This window comes from Ostrea edulis, chromosome 2 (genome assembly GCF_947568905.1).
Source record: "Ostrea edulis chromosome 2, xbOstEdul1.1, whole genome shotgun sequence".
Lineage (NCBI taxonomy): Eukaryota > Metazoa > Mollusca > Bivalvia > Ostreida > Ostreidae > Ostrea > Ostrea edulis.
The window spans coordinates 77,614,217-77,639,654 of record NC_079165.1 but is presented as its reverse complement, the minus strand read 5'-3'; the positions used below and the strand labels follow the sequence as shown (position 1 = coordinate 77,639,654).

The following is a 25,438-nucleotide window of genomic DNA, read 5'->3' as shown; positions in this document are numbered from 1 at the left end:
GTTTACATGTCCTGATCGTTAGGTTAGTGAATGAGTTAATAACACAGATTAGACTCTCGTGTTTATATGTCCCGATCGTTAGGTTAGTGAATGAGTTAATAACACAGATTAGACTCTTGTGTTTATATGTCCTGATCGTTAGGTTAGTGAATGAGTTAATAACACAGATTAGACTCTCGTGTTTATATGTCCTGATTGTTAGGTTAGTGAATGAGTTAATAACACAGATTAGACTCTCGTGTTTACATGTCCTGATCGTTAGGTTAGTGAATGAGTTAATAACACAGATTAGACTCTTGTGTTTATATGTCCTGATCGTTAGGTTAGTGAATGAGTTAATAACACAGATTAGACTCTCGTGTTTACATGTCCTGATCGTTAGGTTAGTGAATGAGTTAATAACAGATTAGACTCTCGTGTTTACATGTCCTGATCGTTAGGTTAGTGAATGAGTTAATAACACAGATTAGACTCTTGTGTTGCATGTGGAACTGATGACAGGATTAAACCAGTTGCTAGCTTCTGTGTTTACACCAGAAAATCGAACTTGAATGAATGAACTATAAATAGAATAGTAGTCACTCTGATACACAGTTTATTCGATATATGTTGTCTTTCTTGTTCGTGGTCCAAAATACATGTCACTAGAACCATTTCTCTTGAAGTATAATTTAATCTTGAGTTGGAGAGAAATGTACAAAGTTTGACAGTTCATAACAAAACTCTCCTTGTGTTTTATCAACTCATACATGTATAATTATATATGTATCGTGACATCTCAGTATCCGATGCACATTGTATACCTCGTTTTAACAGAAATTATTCCAATCAGATTTATTTAGATCAATAAGTCAATGAGATTAGATCAATAAGTCAAGCAGATTAGATCAATAAGTCAAGCAGATTAGATCAATAAGTCAATGAGCATGAGATTGATGTGTTAATCAGTATTAGAATGATGCCAGTAAGAGTTTGATATAACAGTTGGTGAGATTGATGTGTTAATCAGTATTAGAATGATGCCAGTCAGAGTTAGATTGATATAACAGTTGGTGAGAGATCTTTTAAGCTGTGTTTGTGACGTTAACTTTTCTGTGAATCTCTTGTGATATTAACCTCGTTTGTCTGTTTTATGTAAGACTGGACGCGAATCTCTGCAGGTAAGGCCAACCACTCTGTCCAAACCCAAACTGCACAGATTTACCTCCCTTCATTTTGGTATCACTCTTGTCTTTTAAAATGCCAATGTGCACATTACTAGACACCAATTTTCAGCAACAGTAATTTAAATAAGAATTTTTTGGAACTATGATAGCAGAATAACAAAGTTTCTTGAGATTAATATAGATCCTGTCGAGTCTCCACTAACCCTTTCCTTTTGTTTCCTTGTCTGGGTGTGGCGCTGTTTCATTGTATAGTGGCACATACTTTTTTTTACGATTTCATTAAGCTCCACAGAAAACACTCTCTTCCCTCGCTGTCTCATGCCGTGTTTCACTGCTGTGTGATTTTTGTTGTTGCTGTTTTCTTTACGCGTTCACAGATTTCCCCGCTTGCTTGTGGTGAACATCTTCCCTCTGCGAGCCTTGGACGTCTGTTGTTTGATATGGAGCCATTAGTTACATTGGGAAGTGGTCACTTCACATTTTCTATCGATCTAATGGTCTAGTTTAATACAGACCAAACAAAATGTGATAGGAAATTTTTATTAGAGATTTGTTTTTCATGATATTAAATATTGATGGTATACATGTACATGTATTATGAAAATACATATTTCTATTGACCCTGTATGTACAATACACGATCGGTTCAAATTAATACTTGCCTGTTTCTGAATTAATCTGTGATGCTAAATTTATTGTTGTTACAGCTTTTTGTAATTCTGTGCTTCGTAACGCTGCCGTAACGTAATATCATGTTTCTGTTTATGATGATAATCTGCCAGAATCATTTGATAGAGTTGCTATTGCAAATGAAGTTGATATTGTCAGTTTAGATGTGTTGAAATTCAAATAAATTTTTGAGTTATTAAAAGTGCAATTATTTAAAGTGCTGAATGATACATGATGAAATAATGATAATCTCCTCTATTTATACATAATCATTTACCTGTGTCTATGTATATTATACATAATCATTTACCTGTGTCTATGTATATTGGTCCTGTGTTACCGTATGTCGGGTAATATTGGCATTAGGAATATCTAGTGGATTTTTCCAAAAAATAAAGTTTGAAATCTTATTGCTTCATTCTTTGGCGTATGTTTATTTAACAAGCGTATCATTTATATGGATAGACATTTTGGCACTTTCATTTTTGGTGAATTTTCCTTTTGCCAAAAAGTTAACATTTCCAGCATGCCGAAATTACCCGATATACAGTAAATAAATCAACACATGTATAACACAGAAGGAGAGATATTCAGGTATAAAAGAAACCGTGAACACCTACAAATCAACATTGTATATACACATGTTACTCTCAACTGTTAATAATGAAATTCAAAATACTGTCTGGCATTATCTGAAAAACAAAGCAGGATTTTAAAAAAAATGATAAGAAACATAGATTTGAAACTTGTCAGCAATTACACTTTTTTTTTCTTATAGACCTACAAAGCATGCAGACATCACCATCACTCACAAAGAACCGGTCACCTGTGTACGATATAATCCTAGCTTTAAACAAGTCATCACCTGCTCGGAGAGTTCAGTAAGTATTCATATTGATTTTATGAATCATTTCCATGTATGAAAGTTTGACTATCATAGTTCTGAATATTTTGATTGGTGATTAAAGTTCTGATGATAGATATTGAACTCAGAAATGCATGTGTACTTTAAAGCAGTGCTTTTGTGTAGCATACACTTTTACATTGAGATAATAATTGAGACACCAGTTGATATGGGGGTGGGGGGTGTTAAACATAAATCGCAAAGAAATAAGACATCAAAGAAATAAAATAAAAATTTATATGTATTATGTATCAACATGTGTACATGTACCTTTCGTTGATAATCCCTTTACACAATTAATTTGGTAATTATTGAATGATCAGCATCTTTTTTGAGGGGGGTGGGGGCAAGGCATGCCCTTTCCCCTCCCCTTCAAGATAAAGCCTGGACCCCCTGCTTCTATTTGCATTCCTTCTCCAAATTTGGTCAGTGTTCTATGGAGTATCTATACTGACTGTGTGTTTGTCTGTGTAACAGGTGATTAAGTTGTGGGATCTGGAGACAGGAACGCCCATCTTTGAATATGGCGACGCCCACGGAGATTCTGCCATCACTTGCATGACATTTGACAACACTGGAAGAAGGTGAGTGTGAACACCGAATGCTTTACTGTTTTTTATGTTTTGTTGATGAAATAAAATCCCAGGGACAGAGGTGTACAGTAAAATGTGCTTATAACGAACATGTTTATAACAAATTCATGCATATTGCGAAGTGATATTCAATCCCCAATGAGAGGAAAGTAACAAAATTTTATTGGATATAACGAAGTTTGGTTATAACAAACTGTTTTTCTCTGGTCCTGGAGGTTCACTATAACTGTGTTTTACTGTATTTATATTATATTATGTGATAATACCTGTATTATGCATCATCTTAGATCTGGAGATGAAAATCAGTAAATGTTTTCTAGTAATGTATGTCAAGGAAATGTCAAACTCATAAAAACGTGTTTGATAATGCCTATTGTCTTTGAACAGTCCATAAGCTCAGTCAATATTGCCTCTGTATATTCAGTCAATGTTTACTCTTTTTAGGTCGTTATAACCATATATCTTGATCTAAACTGTCCATGATTGTATGATAATTTTGTTCCTTGAAATGTGCAGAAAAACAAATTATGTTTCTTACAGGTTAATAACTGGGGGTAGGGATGGCATTCTCAAAATCTGGAACTATAACAATGGACATTGTCTGAAAGTTCTTAAGAAAGGTAAGCCACTAAGGAAACTCGATTTATTACAGTTTTAGTCTCCCATTGAGGATCTTTTAAATTTCCATTTTTGGAAACATTTCCAATATGATACGTCTCCTAGGTCTTAGGTAGTTCATCACATCAAAACTTATACTTTTTATCACACTACAATACATCACAAGATGGCGATTTAAATGTTTTGTAAAATTATTCGAATTGATTGATTTGTTTGTATATCATCGTAGCTCGGTGGATAAATTATCAGGTGAATTAAGGACCTGCAGATCCTAAGTTCAAATCTGCTGGAAGCTTTTATTCATACCTATTAAAATAAAATTAAAAAATTGAAAATCGTGGTTTTTTTAATAAAAAATTACATATTTCCTGTCTTTTTCATGTACTTATTACATATCATCACCTCTTTCTTAAATCATTTTGTGCTGATTTTGTAACTCTTTCAAGGTGTAGTGAGCCACCGTAAATGAAATATTTTCATCATAATATTTATCAATGTTCATACTTGAATATTCACGATTGGTTCATTTACCTACTTAATTACAGAGGATGATAATGACGAGATCTGTGACATAACTTACGTAGAGATGAACAGAAACAGGTAATATAGCATCAAACATTCAAATGACCATGATTATTTGTTTTCAAACATTTGAGTGACATTGACTACTTTTGATCTGGAATCACAAGTATGGCTGTACTTTTGATGGGAACCTGAATACAGGAAAAGATATAAAATCTCTGTTGTAACACAAAATATTCCCAGATCTTATGTTGAATGCTCATGGAGGACCTGCTCCATGTTGTTAAAATAATGCTATGCTATGTAAGCTTAGTAAACTAGGACAATAACACGTCATAAAGCTGTGTAAGCTTAGGGCAATAATAAGACACAAAGCTCTGTAGGCTGAGGGCAATAACACAAAGTTCTGTAGGCTGAGGGCAATAAGACACAAAGCTCTGTAGGTTGAGGGCAATAACACAAAGTTTTGTAGGCTGAGGGAAATACTACCTGTCTTTGCTGCATGGTTGAAGAATTATCTTCGAAGTTAAATCCAAAGTTGATTTTGTAATAGTCCAACAATGATGAAAAAATTCAGATAGCTTGAAATCAAAACTATAATGTTAAATAGTACCCTTTTATCAATCCATGAAATTTAGCACTGTTGAAATAAAATGATTTACAGTATGTGTATGTGTTGTTTCAGATATGTGGTGTCTGTTGGATGGGACAAAAGAATCAATATTTACTCGGATTCTGTGACTGATGTCAACATCCATCATGTACAGCATCCGAATCCGAACTGGTCGGATGATCTGGTAAGTTGAGGAAAACCAACATTTATTTTGTGAGAATGACAGCAATTAATCCCTGTTTTATGAATTCTGCAGAGTCAGTCATTTCTTTGTGATGCTGTAGAGTCAGTTACTTTTGTTGGACCATATTTTCGTAGTTTGACCTGAGAAAAATAAGCATAAGCGTTGATAAGGCCATATATGTAATTATGATGATCAATGAGCTGATACAAACATATTCCTTTATCCTTTGCCTGGTTTCTTTTATTTGTGGAGAAATTTGAATTTGTAGATAGAAAACTCCAAAAATTACCCCACCCCCTTGATGATTTTACAGTATTTCAGCTTGACCTTGTGACTTTGACCTCTATTATAACTGGTATTCACAAGAAATGGGGAGATTCAGTGATTAAAGAAGTCATAATATCCTGAGTAAGGTCAGTCATCCTTGAAGGATTTCTTGTTTTGTAGAAGGACGGTCACAGGGAAGACATCCTGTCTGTCTCCCAATGTCCGCCAAATCTGCTGGCGACATCCGGATACGACGGAGAAATCATCGTGTGGAACATGGTTTCTGGTCACATCTTCTGTCATCTTTCTGCGCCGTTACCCAGTGACTACGAGGACCAATCATGTAAGCTCAATCATAATCATATTTTTTTCTACAATATTACTGCACAGATAAGTAATGCATTTTATGTACGGTAATTTTCTTATTTCAAAAGGAGTAAAACTGAATCATTTCTATCTAATGAACATTGTAATGGTAATTGTAAAATCTGTAAGATTTGAATGGTTTGAGGACAGAAACATTATAAGCTAGTTGATCGTGTGTGGAGACTATACTATTATAAGCTAGTTGATAGTGTGTGGAGACTATACTATTATAAGCTGGTTGATCGTGTGTGGAGACTATACTATTATAAGCTGGTTGATCGTGTGTGGAGACTATACTATTATAAGCTAGTTGATCGTGTGTGGAGACTATACTATTATAAGCTAGTTGATAGTGTGTGGAGACTATACTATTATAAGGTAGTTGATCGTGTGTGGAGACTATACTATTATAAGCTAGTTGATAGTGTGTGGAGACTATACTATTATGACTGAGATACAGTGAGTTGTCTTGTGTATCACCCACTCTCACCATTTTGTGGAGGTCTACACCCTTATTTCTTCTTATTTTTTAACACATTGTCATTAAATTTTGTGGATTTGTTCAGCATATATATTCTTCGGTATTCGCCTCATAGCTTTTTTTTAGCAAACAAATTTTATTTTGTCGTGAGATGGGTTTAATTAATGAACTCACTTTTCACAGTGGATGGAGACCTGAGTATCAACAAGCTGCTGTTTATCCAGAGTCGTGCGTACAACAAGGACTCGGCCTCTCTGATTGCCAGTGGGCCGCGGGCGCACATTCATTTCTGGAACGTCTTCCAGGGCGGCACCCTCATGGCTCAGTTCCCAGGGGTAAGTTAAAATACTGAAAAACAGCACCCTCATGGCTCAGTTCCCAGGGTAAGTTAAAATACTGACAAACACCAAAGAACTTGAGAATCACCCTCGCTTTAATTCCTGAAACAAGACCGTTTCAGCGGTACATTGTACATGCTGTAGGTGTCCACTGATTTGCTAATATACGCTCTGCTGTTGTCGGGGGCATCTGTGTTTTACAAATACATCTTGTTTAAAATTAAGGTATCAAGGTTATCTCTAATTATTCAATGATTTCTTTAGAATCCATTAACAATAGTTTTCTCAGGTATCGGTAGATATAATGGATTTACAGTAAAACATGCTTATAGCGAAGAACAGGGTATGAACCGTTTTGATTCATTATAAATGTAATTTGTTATATCCAATATCCATTAATAAAACTACAAGGAATAAAAATCACTTCACTGTAATTGTATTTTACTGTATTCACTGCGGATACTTCAGTTGTTTTATGTAAAAAGAGAAGGCAATATTCATCACTCATCAGGAGAATTTGATTTTACAGTCCACTACTCGGGGTGCAATGATCAGCACAATGGCCATCACGGATACGACAGAAGGAAACGAGGACAGCATCACGCTGATGGTGGGGGACAGCTTGGGGTTCATCTTCCTGTTTGACATCTCTGGGTACTGTCTGATTGCAGCAGAAGAGGACCCCCCGGAATGTACGTATCATCATAAAACTCCTCACTTTTCATACGGCCCACCTAACCTCAACCCCATCTTCAAGGTTTGAATGTGTCCATGTCTTCATGTGTGTGTGAGTCTTTATTATACCCCCCGAACGAAGTTCTGGGGGGTATATAGGAATCACTCTGTCTGTCTGTCCGTCTGTCCATCCGTCTGTCCGTCTGTGCAGATTCGTGTCCGGGCCATAACTTCTTTGTTCTTTGACATAGGCATACCATATTTGACACATGAGTGTATCACCATGAGACGATGTGTCATGTACCTTCATGACCTCCATATGACCTTGACCCTTGACCTCAAGGTCAAAATTAAAGGTTTTTTACAATGGATTCGTGTCCGGGCCATAACTTCTTTGTTCTTTGACATAGGCATACCATATTTGACACATGAGTGTATCACCAGGAGACGATGTGTCATGTACCTTCATGACCTCCATATGACCTTAACCTCAAGGTCAAAATTAAAGGTTTTTACAATGGATTCATGTCCGGGCCATGACCTCTTTGTTCTTTGACATAGGCATATCATATTTGACACATGAGTGTATCACCATGAGACGATGTGTCGAGTACCTTCATGACCTCTATATGACCTTGAACTTTGACCTCAAGGTCAAAATTGATTATAGGGTTTTGACATAGTCATACCATAAGACATGAGTGTATCACCATGTGTCATGTACATTCATGACCTCTTTATGACCTTGACCTTTGATCTCAAGGTCAAAATTATAGGTTTATGCCATGGATTTGTGTTTGGACTATATCTTCCATTTTCTTCTACAAATGCATACCATATTTTTACACTCAGGAAAGAGGTAATGTATACCTATTAACAACACCCTTTGGGAGATTGGGGTAAGCAGGGGGTATTCTTAGTGAGCATTGCTCACAGTATATCTTGTTTAGAATGAAAAAAGACAAATGTTTGTCATGAATGTTTGTAGCATAAAGGAATCAACTTCTGTATTATGTACTTATTTTTAGTGAATTCAAAATTTAGTGGAATTTTAGGCTACTGTTTGTTTGGCACGTACTCTCATGAATTAGCACTACATGTGTTGTACTACATCAATACTATCATGTACTACATCAATACTATCATGTACTACATCTGTAACAGGAAGGGAGAAAATGCAATGGACCAGACTGGGATTCGAACCCAGGCCCCCTGAATCTCTAGTCATGAGCTCTACCAACTGAGCTATCTGGCCACAGTCGATCGAAACCGGCTGACCGCTTTATTCCTCCCTACTTAAATGTCTTCACACCTGAAGACATCAACCTAGGATCTTAATCCCCTGGCAGGCATTTTCACCTGTCAGTTCCAGGGGCTGGTCTACGGCACCAAATGTAACAGGAAGGGAGAAAACGCAACGGACCAGACCAGGATTCGAACCCAGGCCCCCTGTATCTCTAGTCAGGTGCTTTACCAACTGAGCTGTCTGGCCACCGGCGATCGAACCCGGCTGACCGATACACATCAATACTATCGTGTACTACATCAATACTATCATGCACTATAAAGGATTAGAGGAATATGTTGTATTCACATATAAATATGCACCCATAACACCATGCCGTTTTTTAGCTCACCCGAGCCGATAGCCTTGAATGAGTTTTTGTGACTGAAAATTGTCCATTCTCTGTGGTTGTTGCCCTCTTATTTATGAATGCAGTTGCTTTGTCAATGCACCTGTTAGGTTTTAATAAGCTAAGTAAATGAAATATGAATCTGTTTGGGACTTGGGCTAAATTATCTCTGATTCAGTGAAATTCAAATCCAGATATAAAATTGTGAACCCCCATACCTACTTCCACTTAGTGTAGAACATTCTAGATTATTCTATTCTGGTGAATAAGGTAACTATTTCCGTGTTGATTGGAGTTGAATTGTCTTTCAGTGCTACACAGCTGGCGTGGACACGTGGACAGCATCACGTGTATGGAGCTGGTGGAGAAACACAGACTATTGATGACTGCCTCCAACGACTGCACTGTCCGCATGTGGAACTTCGACGGTGACTACATAGGTAAGTCTGTCATCTAGAAAATAATCACAGAAAAATCAATTTTCACGATCAGTGAAAATTTGTTGGTTTTATTTTGTTTTGGCTTTGAAAGGAATTAGTTTTTTTATGGTCTTTATTGTGAATATTTTTTTAATCAAGAAATTCATAATAGGGGTTTTAATTGAAGTTATTTGGGTATTGAGGTGTGGTTTTGTGTCATAAAGACAAATCATCAGCATTACAGGGAAATTAAATGATGCGTGCAAGCACATTATGAAAATTTTCTTACATTGCTGGTGACAGTCGTACCCCACTAATTATGACAATAAAAATACATATAAATGTCGCTCTTTACATCGACACCAACTGACTATGTTTTAGATCTCTGATAATAAACATGTATTAAAGTGAGAATACTGAATGGAACAGCAAAGACAGGTCACATGATTTTTAGTTGATGGAAAACTGGAGTTTGTTTCTTTTGGGTTCTTCTGATGATTTACTGAGAAATATTTTAAGAAAATTTACAGTTAACTTTATATTTTCATAAAATTATAAACAACTTGTATTTTAGATCAAGAGATACTAACACCGATCATTTTCCATGTTTCAGCAGTTGACATGCAGCCCATTCAAATCGGTGTTTGGCATCTTGCCAAATACTGTCAACTACTGTATGCATCTTTGACACATGAAGCTCTATAGAAATTTGAAAGGAAAAAATGATCATAAATATATGTCATATAAGAGTTTTGAATTATTTCCACTGTGTAAATATTTCAGTCTTTATATGCAATTCTCAGCTTTTTCCACAAGAAGTGCATATAGTATTGGTTTAATGATTAAAACGTCACTTCACTGGATATAATTTTTATACATCAGTTGGCAGACACCCCATATTATGTTATGGTGCTGTCTGTCTGCATCGAGGTAAGGTTTTTTGGACTTTTCCATAATGGATGCATGTAGTGTTGAAATTTGGTCACAATTTCTCCCTCGAGAAGTGTAAGATTGAGTATGTATTTCAGCTGGATTGGTGCACCATGACCTACATCGTCGGATACCGAGGCTGATCTCGTCAGACGAGATCAGCCGTGGGTATCCGACGATGCATGCATGACCTACTTTAGGGCTAAAAGTAGATGAGATTTCCAGATTTTTTTTTTCATAATGGATGCAGATATTGCCCAGAAATGTAGTCACAACCTTCCTCTCGGAGGAATACAAGTTCAGTTCACATTTTCGCTGTATTGGTGTACCTTGACCTACTTTAGGGCTAAGAGTAGGTCAAATAGTTTCCTAGACTTTTTACTCATTATGGATACAGATATTGCACTGAAATTTTTTCAGCACTGTCCAACAGGTATATGATGTACTGTTTGCAGTACTCCTGTTAAAAATATATAATAAATATTCAAAGGCAATTAACTATCTTTTTCTGTTTTCACCAGGAACATTTGGTCAGCCTGACTCTTGGGACATTTATAAACCTTCATCGTATCGCCATCCCATGGTTCCCTATGACGTGTTAATCGACCCAATGAGCCTGCCATCGCACCCCGTGATAGAAGAGAAACAAAATACTCAACAGATCATCCACGAAGGAGAAAATGTAAGGGAAACAACTGTTCCCTAATTTCTGTCACTTTGTTGTTTTCATTTATCCAATATATCTAGCCAACCTTCAACAAAATGAAAGTTTAATTTGTTTAATATTTGTTGCCAACCTTCAACAAACTGAAAGTAGGCAATTAGTTTGCTAGAAGGTGGGTATTGCGAGTTTTTGTAGTTGAAAATATTCAGAAATGGACCCCTCAAATGGGGAGCGATAGGGTTGGTTGGTATGAAGTCTGTAAATATGATTATCTGTCTATACAGTGAAACCTTCTAAGAACTTTACAGTATAGTAAAACCTCGTTATGTGGTTAATATTCCAAACATTGGTGATACAAGAAAACACTTATAACGAACATGCTTATAACAAATGCACGCCTGTTCATTCCCCCGTAAGAGGAAAATAACAAAACTTGTACTGGTTATGACAAAATTTTATTATATTGAACTGTTTTTCACTGCCGCCCTGGAGATTTGCTATAACTGTGTTTTACTGTATAATGAAATTTAGTTATAACAAACTGTTTTTCCCAGACCCTGGAGGTTTGCTATAACTGCATTTTACTGTATTGAAATAATTATCCCAGTTCAGGACAGAGTATTGGTAATGCTCATTATTTCAAATTTTGAGTGATATTACATCATCGCTATTAATAGCACCTGACACTGCATGTTTCCATTATCCAGGGTCATTTGAAGGCTCCTCAGTTTACATTCAAGAAGGAGCAATTTTATATCGATGATGAAGAAATCGCTACAGAACTTCGTAAACTTCAGACTATCCTCAAAGACGAATCTCTCACAGAAGAACAGGCCAAGGCATACAAAGGAAAATGGTGGGTTTCATCACATTTTGTTTGTTAACAAAAATTGCAAGGCTTTTAATGACAGCAAAAATAAGCTTTACCACAGATTCATTATTCCATCGCAATTCATTGTGAGAGGGGACATAGTAACAGAAATGTTTGTGTATGTGATTGTGTATTCAAGCTAGACTAAGTGTGTAACACTGAGCTTGTATACATTCTATACATGTAGGTCACATGTTTTGCTTGATTGATTTTATACTTCACAGGTAGCTTCATTATTAAGGTATCACACCAGTAATTGTCCAATCAAAATGAACTTAGTCAATTGTAGTTCCATATATTTAAAGAAATATTTTTTTCCTTGCACGATTTTTCTCATTTCCTCTTCTTCTTTTCTAAAAAATTTTGTACCCCTGATTAGGAAATTTTGTGTAATTTGTAGAAATAACCAAGTGTATACAAAGGAACTATTTGCTGTTGGTAGCTGAGGCTACTTCCTGAGGTGCACTCCGGCTGTTTACACACGTGAAAAACACGTGGATTTGAGGATAGTCTTGTTTGCTGGCAATTTATTTTCGAAAATGCCGCGTAGGGTATTGTTTTTCTGGTGTCGGCAGACGAGATAGGTAACATAGAACATGTCTAACTGCATTATTCGGCATCAATTTTGTAAACTGATTTTTAATGATTTTTTTCCCTCGATAGTAATATGTAGTGAAAATAATTACCGGTGTGATACCTTAAGGGAGGAAGAACCCTATTATTTGGAGTCAAAAAGTCAAGGTCAAGATGGGACTTCATAGCAAAAGCTTGTAGACACTCTAATTCACATGTAACTTTGTTATCAAACCTGGAAGAACTGTATTTATTTTGGGGTGAAAAGGTCAAAGTTCAAGTTATTTCAAGACTTCATACAAAAGCTGGGATACCGTTCAACTTTTCCATGAACTTTCTTTCACAACCCCCCCAAACCCTAAACCCCTCCATAACAAGTATCCATTTCATTAAAAATAATATAGTATAAGTTAACCATGGATGGGGAGGGTGTCTACAGAGAGTCCTTGGTGTTTGTATTGTCAGAGAATGTTAGATGGGGAGGGAGTATTCTCATCTAATTCTGCTTTTTGTCTCAGACAAGTTCATTTGAATTGACATTGCATTTTGATTTATTATGAAGTAACAAATTCTTTCGAATTCACTCTCTGCAGGTTGCGTCATGAGAAAACTAAGATAAAGGAGATTGACCGAGGCGGCCCCAGCGATTATCAAATGCTAAAATGGTCCCCCATTCAGGAGCCACCCTCCATCCCAAAACCCAAATCCATGAAGAAAAGTAAAGACGATTCGTTCGACATTGCGTTGGAAATTTAAGCCCTCTTGAAGTTCAACATAATCTCAAGTTGCCATGGAAATTGTGTGGAATAATTTTATGAGCAAAAAAGCATGATGTGAATAGATTTTTATACAATTTTACAAATCATGAACAACTTTACTTGCAGTAATTTTAAGTAGCGTTCTCCGGTTGAGCTTTTATTTGAAGAAAAGGCCATTGTTATCAGAGATTTAGGGTTGTGATGTACAGGAATCCAAATCAGATAATCTTATTGTGAAGACATTTATGACCTGTCATCACCCGTGGGTGTGATGATTTAGTAAGTGCACAGCTTTGTAAGATTCCTGGTGCAGTATGCGCGAATCTTTATTGCGAGTACCGACCTTGGAAAAATTGTCGTTAACATCAGATTTGTGAGAAAATAAAATCATGATTGCTATATGTACTTCAAAAGTAATGATGAATTTATTAAAACGAGACTTAATATTCTGCAGGTGACTTCTTTTGAATTAACGTGAATATTGATTACTCACGTAGAATTAGGAATAGATCTGAGTCTCGTCAGTAGAATAAGATACTGCCCTAACGTTTCATGGGTAACTTTTGTAATGTTTTAAAATTAGAGCATTTTGACTGTTAATTATTCTGTCTATGCTGAATGTATACATTTCAAAGTTTATATATACGTTTTGGAATGGCAGGTTTTATCCTTTTGTTTTACGGTGTGAATTTCTATCTGTGTATGAAGACAAACTTGACATTGGTGTTTGTTTGATCATGCTGCAATAGGAGGTGACCTCGCTGTGTAGATTCTCGAACTGCGTGAGGTATAGATACAATAATAGCTGGTATATTGCTGAAAACTTATAACATTAAAATTCTGTTTTCTTTTATATATAAAAAACCCCACATTGGACTGCTGTCTCATCTATGTAACTTGTACTACACATATGTGTAAGGTCCATTTTGTATTCTACATCATTCAGATTCTCAGTTGTTGTTTTTTCAATCTCTCAATACTGTTCTTTGTAGACTTCCTTTTTTTTTGTTGATATTTCTTAATGAATGTTTCTGTGGTCATCTCCTGGAATTTTATGGAAGAAACATTTTGAACAGAGAGACAACATCTTAATGATAGCGGAAATCTTTACCCTAGTATTATCTACCAGTCCCATCCAGCTGTATAATATACATGTTTTTATACAAGATTTATATATATGCATTGTTGCTTTGGAGATTGTTCAGTATAAAATATATATTTATTTTTGTATGTTCTGTTGACTGTGATAAATTTTTCAAGGAAATAAAATTTCACAAATTCTTGTTTTGTAATTTCTTCTGTATTAAATCTCAAGACTTAATCTCAGAATTTCGGAGGGGGGATCTGTATCACATGACATCATTTTGACCTTCCATACCCAAAGAGAGTAAATCCAGTGAAATATTGCTACTCAATACACATTCTAAAGTTCTTAAAATGAAAACTTTCCAATATTTCAGTCATATTTGTAAAACTACACAAGTTACCTAGAACGATGTTTTTTTCTTCTTCTCATTATCTTCATGCAAAAAGTCAAATCATGCATAAGAGTTCCTAAAAACATAGTGTGAAAACACCTTTAAAACCATCGTGGTTTGTGGTGGTACTAAACCTAAGAGATGTGTGTAATAATAAGTTACTTCTTTATTATTGTCAATTTGTTTTCATGAAAGGTGAAGATAACGAACGGTGATCAATCTCATAACTCCTATAAGCAATACAAAATGGGACAGAGTCGCACGACCCATCCGCCACAAAAATTGAGGCGGCAATTTTGCTGCCCAAAATAACAACCCAAAGCACACCAATTGTGCCGAAATTAGGTACAAATTGTACCGCACGACAATAAAAATTACAGAAAAGACGCAAATCGCTTCCTATGAAACAGCATTTTAAAAGAGAAAATGCAAATTGCATATCAAAAAGCACCAATTGTGCCGAAATCAGGTACCAATTGCACCCCATAACTAAATAAGTTACTAAAAGACGCAAATCGCGCCCTATGAAACTGTATACATGTATTACATGAAATGCAAATTGCACACACAAACACAACATTGGCTCATGACAAGCATTAAGGGAATGTTGGTAAAACAAAACTACAATGAAGGAAATGATCCAGGGCATTTCTTAAAGTATTGATAAAAATGCTGTTGCCCAAATCAGACAAATGTACTCCGTCTTTTCTATTAAACAATTCCTTGTGTTGAACCTTTATATCTGGATAACTGATTGATGCACCTCGTCCCCGAAACGTATTGATGACAAATGTTGCACATGCACCATTAATCCAACGTCCACACTTTTGACCTTCCGAGTTCGCAAGGCAGTTTACCCAATTATTTCGAGGCAAAATGTGAGACCAAATAATAAAAGTTTTGGGGAGTAAGTTAGCAATATTAGCCAAAGTTGACTTAAATTAAGAAATAAGATATCATTTTTGAATGTTGTTGGGATATGACATGAAGTTGGTCACGTGATCAAATCCTATAACGCCCGAAGGGCGTTATAGTAGATTTGATCACGTACCAACTTCATGTCATATCCCAATAACATTCAAAAATGATATTTTATTTCTTATATTTATATTTTCTATTTTGATTTGTGTTCTTACCGAGCTTCCATGATTATGTAGCAGATGACCAAAATAAAGATCGTAGAACACAAAATATAGTTCGTAAGAGTTTTATCGAATAAAAAAATTGGAACAATATCAAAGAGAATATAAGATATAGATATTTAATTGAAAATGTTAAAAAAAGACGAAACATGTGTAAAAATAAAGGTAATTTTGAGGGTAAAGTTAACTGAAATGACAAGCGGAGCGGAGTAAACTATATCCGTAGTGTGATTTGGTCGCGACCAGCGATGGAGAAACTGGCGTCGGTCTAGCTTACTAAGTTGAAAACGCAATTGTTGATCACAGATTTCGACAGAAATTCAAAGGATCTGAGAGAATTGATGGTGGATATGATGGGTCAAGTTAACGTTAAAGCTGACATGAATTAATAAATACGTACACCTTTCTCATCTTATCCGCCATATTTCTTTCAGGTAGCCTAATTTACTCTACCCGTACATACCCCAAATGTGATTGTCACTCCTGAGTGGTTTTTCTAGGTGGACTCGACCAGTGTACACCTCCGATAGAAATATATAGGGAATGAGAAACAAATAAAATAACATTTTAAAACATGCTTTGCTCAAAATTACAAAATATTGATTGTTTACTAATGCAACATTATGGAAGTTTAGATAAGTTAGACAAAAATGCAACCAAAAAAAAATTTAAAAAAAAAAAAACCAAGAAGCTTTTCTTGCATACTTGCAAGTGCATGCAAGTATTTGCATTTTCTAATAAAGTAAATGCGGATAAATCATTTGCCAATTACATACTGATAGAATGGAATAGGCAAAGAGCATAAAATATATAATTTATATCAATTCTTGCAAAATAAAGGTGCATGCCATATGCATAATATGCAATGCACAAGGTATAATCGCCAAAAAAAGTATCAAATACGGGCGTCTATTCAACAGGTATCGGAGATGTGCACTTACCGAAAATATTAGATTCTCTTTATTGTGATAAATCCACGAAACAAAATGATAAACTCCATTTGTATCTCGTTAGAACTTTACAACACGTTGTCATTTCATTATACAGACTGCGACACACTTCACCCGTGCCAAACAGGGTGTCTTCAATCAGGGGAGATGTCAGAGTCGACAATTTTTCCTGTATTGAATGCTTGTCTGGTCGAGGTTTTGCAGTTTATAGAAATCGGGAATCTAATATCTGGTTGGATATATTGCGTGCGCAATTCAAAATTTCTCGATGATCATATACAAACTTGGATATACAAATAAGGGAATAATGATCGAAAATATACATCTGTGTGCAAATGCGTGTATTACATTTGCAATCCATAATAAACAGTTCATTACACAAAGACACATATGAAAGGAAATTTATAAACGAAAATATAGTTTTGTTGTCTCTTTTGGAACCACATAATTATTCACGGTCTTTGCATGTCCATATCCATTGAGAGAGAGAGAGAAAGAAAGAAAGAGAGAGAGAGAGAGAGCGACCGTCCTACTTCGATTTATAATATATCATTTCACAGAAGGAAAGAAAATTGATCACTTATATAAATGTAAGCTTACAAGCATTAAAAATTTCCAGCTATTTAAAACTTTGTGATTGACAATATATTAGAAACTTACAGGAGTTGATGCTTATAATTGAATTCATTACAAATTTTTAAAAAAAATATTAGTTTGAACTGTGCATGTAGAAAATACTGACTGTGTATGTTAGAATAACGGGGGAAAAGTAAATTGTCAAAAAAAGTGGGGAAAGCAGACCAGCCTTCCTGCCCACCCCAACCCCCTGTTTTCGTGCCTGAAACAACATATCAATTCGTGTTGAAAGAAAGGTGCATATCTACATTTCATTAAATTCCAAAGGAGCTCGAATTTATGTTCCCCTATTAATTATTTTGTATGCAAGATTCGTTCCCGAATTTAGAATCATGCTTTGAGTCAGAGCAGAAATGAATTCATGTTGAAGTACATCTAGTTTGAATGCAAATGTTGGGTTCCTTCTTTTAATTTCATTAGACTCATTAGAAACCCCTCTCCCAAACTATGCAGCTTTGTTTTTATTGATATATATCTAAATCGGTGTAAATGAATCCGGATATAAATTGTTTAATGTTTTTTCGTGATCATATAGATATTGATACTGATAATGAAAAAAGAAAATGTTTATACTCTTGCCTTCTGCATATCCTACTAATGCATTACAGTATATTGACATTGTATCATATCAAATAAAACCTCAACACGAATTTTACTGATTTATGCATACTAACATCTTATCGAATACATTTGAATTTGAAATTTCTACGTACAGCGGTATGGCCATTGCGCCAGATCTACGAAATGATAATATTTATGAATAAATTACACTCAAGCCTCAAAGTAATCATTATGGCATGTTACAGAAACGTTAAAACACACAAATGCTATAGTCCTGCAATGCATGCATGCGATTTTTCTGAATACATGTATTTATGTATTCATGAATGAAGTTCGTACGCTTGAAAATATCTTGGTCTTTATGCATTTTGTTTTGTGATTTTGGTTTACCATTCCTTACACTGTGTAAATGAAGGAAAATTTGGTAAAGGGTGCAATTCTACATGCACCATACAATTAGTAAACAAAACACCCAAACAAACCAAGATGTTTTGTCCGATGTTCAAAGTCCTAATGTGGGGGTGAAGGGTTAAAGAGTCTTTTACTTTGACTACCTCAATAATTTCCCCCTACACTTCATTTTCTTCAATCGTTGGGGTCGGATGGGGTGGTTAGAGTCCTCTACTATGAGTGCCTCATATCCTCATTTTCTTAATTGGTGGTGGTGTGTGTCGTCTACTATTATATCAGAACTTTCAAGCTGGGGTAAGTGGGGGAGGGGTTGTCACTCAATGTATCTTTTATTTGCATTACAAACTAACAAAAAATGGATATTGTTATTAAAGGTGGGTGACAGACACTCTTGTCCTCTCCCCTTGATGTTTGATAACGACGCATAATATGATATACTCGATTACAGTGTATTACATTTTGTATTAGTACAATCTGCGTCGAGTTCGACGCAGAATGTAATAACGCAAAATGGCATAGATATATAAGATCTATTGAGCGCCAAATTAGCATAAAATGAAGTAATTGAAAATAACATTATTTAAAAATATGTTTAATTTCTAATTATTGTGTGCTTTAAATGAATCAAATAAATCTGTATTATCAATTAATGAGAGGAATATTGAGTTACTAGTACTGTTCTCTTTTATTCAATTAACGATATCATTTGTCTTGATAAGAGCTCGATTATTACAAGATTATCGGTTCTCTCTCTCTCTCTCTCTCTCTCTCTCTCTCTCTCTCTCTCTCTCTCATCCCATACACTCGTACAGTGTTGTGTATATGCAAATGTATGTACCTAAATGATTTCCTGATTTATAAATCTGCAATACTCTGACCAGTAAATCATATGGTATAAGGATTCATGCACAATACAGGGTAAATATTATACTCTGATACTTCCCCTGATTGAAGATAGCTGATCGGCACGGGCTATATTATGTAAGTGTGTCGCAGTCTGTACAATGGACAATGTTGTTTACTGTTGGAATGCAAATGGAGTTTATCGTTTTGTTTCATGGATTATGCAAATAAAGGGAGTTTTACTACTACTTAGACTATTTTCGACAAGTGTACACGTACATCTGCTGTCCTTTACAGATATTGCGAGTAGGCCCAGGTAAATAGTCGTCCGCATTCGATGCGTTTTCATGGCGAGCATACATGCCATTTTTATAAGTACAGTAGTATTTATGTCTTTGCCTTTTACTTGAAGTAATTGTGAATGGTATAGATTGTATACTCTTTGCTTATTTCATTTTATCAATAGATAAAAGATGAAATATTTCTCCGCATTTTTGTATAGTTTTGACATATTTACTGCAAATGTACGCACGTTCACGTAAAGAAAAGGCATTCTATTTATATTTATCGAAATATATATATTTAGAATGATTTACTACTGTACGATATGTTTATTATAATTTTGAGCACTGCGTGGTGTTCCAAAACGTGATTTCATTTCTTCTTGATGTCCTATAAATACTTCTCATTACCAGCTCGTTGGAGTTATCGCGCTTTGATGACTCTTGTGTGTCATTGGTAAGAAAATGCACAAATCTCGTGAGCAAGTGCGAGATTACTGGGACATATAAACGAAACGTTCAGAGCAACCCCCCCCCCCTTTTTTTAAGAGTTAAAATACATGGTATATCTTAAATAAAATTAACATTTGTCAAACTGCACTTTTCAAATATTCTAACACTATCTTATTAAAGATGTTACATGTTTTTTAAACTCCACCACACCTATTTTAAAAATTCCAAACAACGATGTTCTCTGGACACCCAAGTACATCAATATTTTGCAATTTTCAAATTAACTTAGATGCAGTTTGGAAACGCATTAGGTGTGTTAATTAGTGTTATAAACGTCTTTTAAAAATGCAGTTTGGCATATACATGTATATAACTTGTTCTAAAATATGGACAATTACGGGGGGGGGGGGGGTACGTGTACGATTACAAAGTCCATGCCATATGAACCTGTCCTAATTGTATGATAAATTAGAATGTCTTCATAGTCTGACAGAATAACTTTAAAAACATATTCATCACATTAATTACAAGAAAAGTTCTTGTGTTAGATGTGCATATCGGTTTTTCCCTTCACAATTCTTCTTGCGATTGACACTTTATATCGGTCAGATTTGGCAAATTTAGTAGCTTCTCTTCCTCACATAGTTTAATAAGTTCGTCTGTTTTCTTTTAAGAATAATCAATTCCTAAATTTGGCTTTAGAATTTTAATCAGTGTTGTGGTTTGCAGTCAGTTATTATTACGTGTGCCAAAGTAATGTGTTTACATGATGTTGTCCCGGTAGTAGGACTTTACGCGCCTTTAATTTGAAGAGTTCCACTAATGGAAATGATAAGTATTAGTATCGGAGATGTACGTGTTATCTGTCGAAGCTACCCGCACAGGTAAATCGAAGACACTGATGTGAAGTGAAGCGTAGCAAAGCTCGTCCCCTTATATACCAAGCGAACCCTGATACATGTAACAACAGAAATTCCAACTAATATGGCGGAGTAGCAGAAAAATATGGCGGACATATAGAATTATACTATATTTATTAATTCATGTCAGCTTTAAGCTCTTAGTCAGGTTTTTGGAAAGAAACAACGGTACGTTCATCGTTAGGACTCGCGGTTGTAGCCATGCAGGAGACGATTCAAGACAGTAGGACAGATTTAGAACAAGTGCAGGTAGGTTGCGTCTTTTATTTACCTTCAGTGTGTGTAAAATAAAATAAAAATGAACTGACGGAGTTTTTGTTCACTTGAGAGATTTCTGTTGTAGGATTTTAATGTCAGAAGACTCGCACCGGTACCCTGACATGAACATGTAAATTTTTCGAGCCTCGAAACCAGCCTCGCTTATAATCATGCCGAGTCATAGCCGTGATGGAAGTTGCCAGGAAACAACAGGTTAACTTAACATCATGAAGTAAATACATGTAGGCTTATAACTCTGCCTACATGTTTTCGCTTCCAATATCATAGAACTTTATTTTATAAATTCGCCATGCAGAAGTTGCAGACGGTATTTAAAACTGTATAAAATGAAACAACAGAAGTGTTTAGTCGAGCACCATGAAAATACGTGTAGTCTAATCTACCATTTATTCAAGAACACAGAAAACGTGACGTCATACACAACAGTACACAAACAGCTGATCAAACAGTAAATGAATGAATGAACATGAATCCAAAACATCTTTCCCCCTAAGCTATGGAAATACAGTAAATTTAAACAAAATGTCCTTCTGACTAGAACATACATTTGACTAGAATAAATCATTGCTGCTCATCATGAAATAAAAATATCTGAATCATTACAAGGGTTCTTATTATATAGAATTGGATACATACAACTTTACAAATACACAGTCATTCTTAGACATACAAAGTTTTAGCAAAGAACACAAATCTTTAAACAAATGTCATTCAACATAATCGTCCAGGTTCTTGGGACGTTGGACGACTCGTCCGCTGCGCGTTTGAATCACTCCTTGTTTCTGTGACTGCGGAGTTAAGGGAACATCGCTCGTAGCCTTAGGCTCCTGTGATTGCGATTCCTTAGAAATGACGTGTGGTTCTTGGTCTGCATCTGATATGAATGTGTCTGCAGGTACTACTGGTTTACTGTAACGGTCGGAGAACACGGATCTATCAGTTTTCTGAAGATGTCGACGGTTCCTGCGATAAGAACCTCTGGGGGTCCCTACAACGTATGATCGCGTCTTTGGATCTGCCTCCTGTACGGTTCCTTGGGTGACCCATAGTTTGTCTTTGTCCGTCTTGATTCTGACCGAATTTCCTGGCTTTAGTTCGGCTAATGGACGTACGTTGTGATGTTGGTCATAACCAGATTTATACCGCTCCTTGTATCGTAGATCACGACGGAAAACTTCATCACGATCCATCCACTCTGGTTCTAGCCATTCTGGTAGTGTTGGAACAGTAGTGTGTAGTTTCCGTCCCATCATGAGTTCTGCTGGGCTTTTACCAGTTGATTCTATAGGTGTGTTGCGATATGATAACAACGCCTTAAATATATCATCCTGGCGGAGAATTCTTTTCGCAATCTTTACGGCGCTTTCAGCCTCCCCATTAGATTGTGGATAATGAGGACTCGTGAACGTCTGACAAAATTTGTAATTTACTGCAAATTCGTGGAAAGTCTCTGAGGTGAATTGGGTACCATTATCGGAGACTAGCTCTTCAGGAATTCCCCATCGAGCAAACATGTTTTTCATCTTTCCGATAACTTGTGTGCTGGTAGTAGACTGTAGAAACGCTATCTCAATGAATCTGGAAAAATAGTCTATGACTACTAAGAAGTGTTTCCCATCTAACTCACACAGGTCTGCTGCAATTTTCTGCCATGGTCGACTTGGTAATGTTGTATACTTCAACGGTTCTCGTTGTTGTGATCGACGGTGAGTTTGGCAAAATTCACATGTGTTTATAAGATTGCGAATGTCCTGTGTAATTCCAGGCCACCACACAGAATCCTGAGCTCTTGCTCTGCACTTATTAAGTCCAAGATGTCCATCATGTATGCTTCTCAGAACTTCACTTCTAAGAGTCTCTGGTATTACAATGCGATTTCTGTACAAAAGTAGTCCTCTCGACTCTGACAGTTCACTGCGTGTTACAAAGTAGTATCGCAATTCCCTCCTGTAAATGGAATTCATGTGTGTCGGCCATCCATGTCTAGTATGGTTGATTGCCTCTTGTAGGATGCTGTCTCCTGTAGCTTGTTGTATTTGCTCTAGTAGCTTGTCTGATAATGGTCTGTAGTTCTCCAACAAATCAACGTAACATTCAACTTCCTCAGCAAGAGTATCACCTTGATTTGGTTTTCCTATCGGGCTTCTTGACAGTGTGTATGGAACAATAAGGTGTTTTCCAGGAACATGTTCTGCATGTAAGCTGTATCCTCATAGTCGCATGAGCATGCGTTGACAGCGTAAAGGTGCTTTGTCCAAGTCTTGAGTATTTATCAAGGATACAAGAGGTTTGTGGTCTGTAAGTAACTTGAACGATTTCAGTCCTACTATGTAACGCGAGAATTTTTCACAAGCCCAAAGCGAGGCTAGACACTCTTTCTCAATCTGGGCATATTTCAGCTCAGCACTGGTCAGTTTCCTAGAACAGTAAGCCACTGGCTTGAACACGTCTCCTTCCTGTTGAAAAAGAGCTGCCCCTAAGCCAAAGCTGCTAGCGTCTGCACTGACAACAAACGGCTTCTGTGGATCATAGAATGTCAATACGGGAGCACAGGTAAGTAGTTGTTTAACATGACTGAATGCGTTAGCTTGAGCTTGGTTCCATAACCAGGCACTTCCAGATTTCAGCAGATCTGTCATTGGGCTGATCACTGAGGCTAACTCTGGAATAAATCGTCCCAGGTAGTTCACCATTCCGATAAATCTGCGTAATTCTGTAAGGTTTGTTGGAGTTTCCATCTGTCTGATAGCATCAACTCGACTGCTACTTGGTCGGATACCTTCAGATGAAAAACTATGTCCAAAGTATTCTATCTCAGTTTTACGGAATTCACACTTCTCACGAATCAATTTGAGTCCTGAATCATGGATTCTGTGAAGCACTGTGTCAAGTCTGAGGTCATGTTCCTTGCGAGTCTTCCCGTGAATCAAGATATCATCAATGATGACCTCCACTCCCTCAATGCCATGGAATAATTCTGTCATTTTGCGCTGGAAGATTTCTGGGGCGTATGTTATCCCAAATGGTACTCGCCTAAAGCAGTAACGTCCCATGGGTGTTATGAATATTGTCAATCCACAGCTGTCGGGATGTAAGGGAATTTGGTAGAAACCACTTGATGCGTCAAGTTTGGAGAACAGTGTTGATCCTGCTAATCTTGGGGAAATATCATCAAGATTTGGAAGCATGAAATGTTCTCTTTTCACTGCTTCATTAAGTTTTTTAAGATCCACACAAATCCTCACATTGCCGTTCTTTTTTAACACAGGCACCATAGGAGCGCACCAGTCCGTTGGCCTCTCCACTTTTTCGATAATGCCCTCTTTTTCAAGTCTGTTCAACTCTGCTTCTACTTTTGCCATCAGTGGAAATGCTATACGACGGGCAGTTGATAGACAGTATGGCTTTGCACCATCCTTGAGAGTAATTCTAACAGGCTCATATTTCACCAGTCCAAAACTTCCAAACAAACTTGATTCAACATTGTCAATTTTCTTGATGAGTCCAAACTTGTGTGCAGCTGATCGTCCTAAAAGGTTACTTGTCCCTTCGATAACATGTATTGGGAACACAAAGTTTTGGTCCTTAAAATTCGTTTCAGCTGTAAAAACTCCAAGACAATTAATTCGTCCTCCAGGTCCAAATAGAGCAGTATTAGCAGATTTGAGTTTCGGTAGGTACTGAAGTGTGCGGTAGGTTGATTTCCCCATGACTGAGGTATCTGCTCCAGAATCGATCTTAAACGTTACCGTTTTCCCGCAAATTCTTAGGTTCACCTTCCACGCCGCCTCGTCATCATGACAGGTAGTGACGGATCCTAGAAATCCTGTTTCCTCATACAATCCTCCAAGTTTTGGTTGTACTATTTCTGCTACACTATTTTGGTTACAACACACAGCGAAGTGGTCATACTTGTGACATCGTCTGCACTGTTTGCCCTTAGCGAAACAATGATCCCTTGAATGTCGAAGATTACATTTACTACATTTACCCTGACTTTGTCCTGCTCCGTGATGGTTACCTCTGCCACGACCGCCTGAGGATCTGTGACCACGTCCTCTGCCTCGACTAGTGTTAAAATTCCGCTGACTTTGACCCATAACGCTATGCTTGCGGACAGCCTCCACATTTGTAGCTGATACGCTCTGGTCCTTGATTTGTGATTTTACCATTTCTGATTGCCGAGCAATTTCGACTGCTTTCTCAAGTGTCAGGTCTGATCTGAGTTGTAATTTTTCT

General features: G+C 36.5%; 2 protein-coding genes across 2 annotated transcripts in view; one reads left to right on the top strand and one right to left on the bottom strand.

Moving 5' to 3' along the window:
* The window catches only part of LOC125680067 (WD repeat-containing protein on Y chromosome-like), a 33,191-nt gene extending 18,664 nt beyond the window's left edge, over positions 1-14,527 (top strand). The window contains exons 14-26 of the mRNA XM_048919508.2: positions 1,140-1,160; positions 2,614-2,716; positions 3,217-3,323; positions 3,873-3,952; positions 4,496-4,550; positions 5,158-5,269; positions 5,717-5,879; positions 6,567-6,718; positions 7,251-7,413; positions 9,342-9,470; positions 10,901-11,061; positions 11,751-11,899; positions 13,081-14,527. Of these exons, the coding sequence (XP_048775465.2) occupies positions 1,140-1,160; positions 2,614-2,716; positions 3,217-3,323; positions 3,873-3,952; positions 4,496-4,550; positions 5,158-5,269; positions 5,717-5,879; positions 6,567-6,718; positions 7,251-7,413; positions 9,342-9,470; positions 10,901-11,061; positions 11,751-11,899; positions 13,081-13,243 (1,558 nt within the window). The 3' untranslated portion in view covers positions 13,244-14,527. The remainder of the gene's footprint in view (positions 1-1,139; positions 1,161-2,613; positions 2,717-3,216; positions 3,324-3,872; positions 3,953-4,495; positions 4,551-5,157; positions 5,270-5,716; positions 5,880-6,566; positions 6,719-7,250; positions 7,414-9,341; positions 9,471-10,900; positions 11,062-11,750; positions 11,900-13,080) is intronic.
* Positions 14,528-21,906: 7,379 nt separating this feature from the next.
* On the bottom strand, positions 21,907-23,163 carry LOC130051502 (uncharacterized protein K02A2.6-like). The gene has a single exon (XM_056153470.1). The coding sequence runs from the start codon at positions 23,161-23,163 to the stop codon at positions 21,907-21,909; it is 1,257 nt and encodes a 418-aa protein (XP_056009445.1).
* Positions 23,164-25,438: the final 2,275 nt, after the last annotated feature.

Excerpts from the sequence above, each read along its gene's own strand:
- LOC130051502 (XM_056153470.1), bottom strand. The coding sequence starts at position 23,163 with ATGAATTCCATTTACAGGAGGGAATTGCGATACTACTTTGTAACACGC.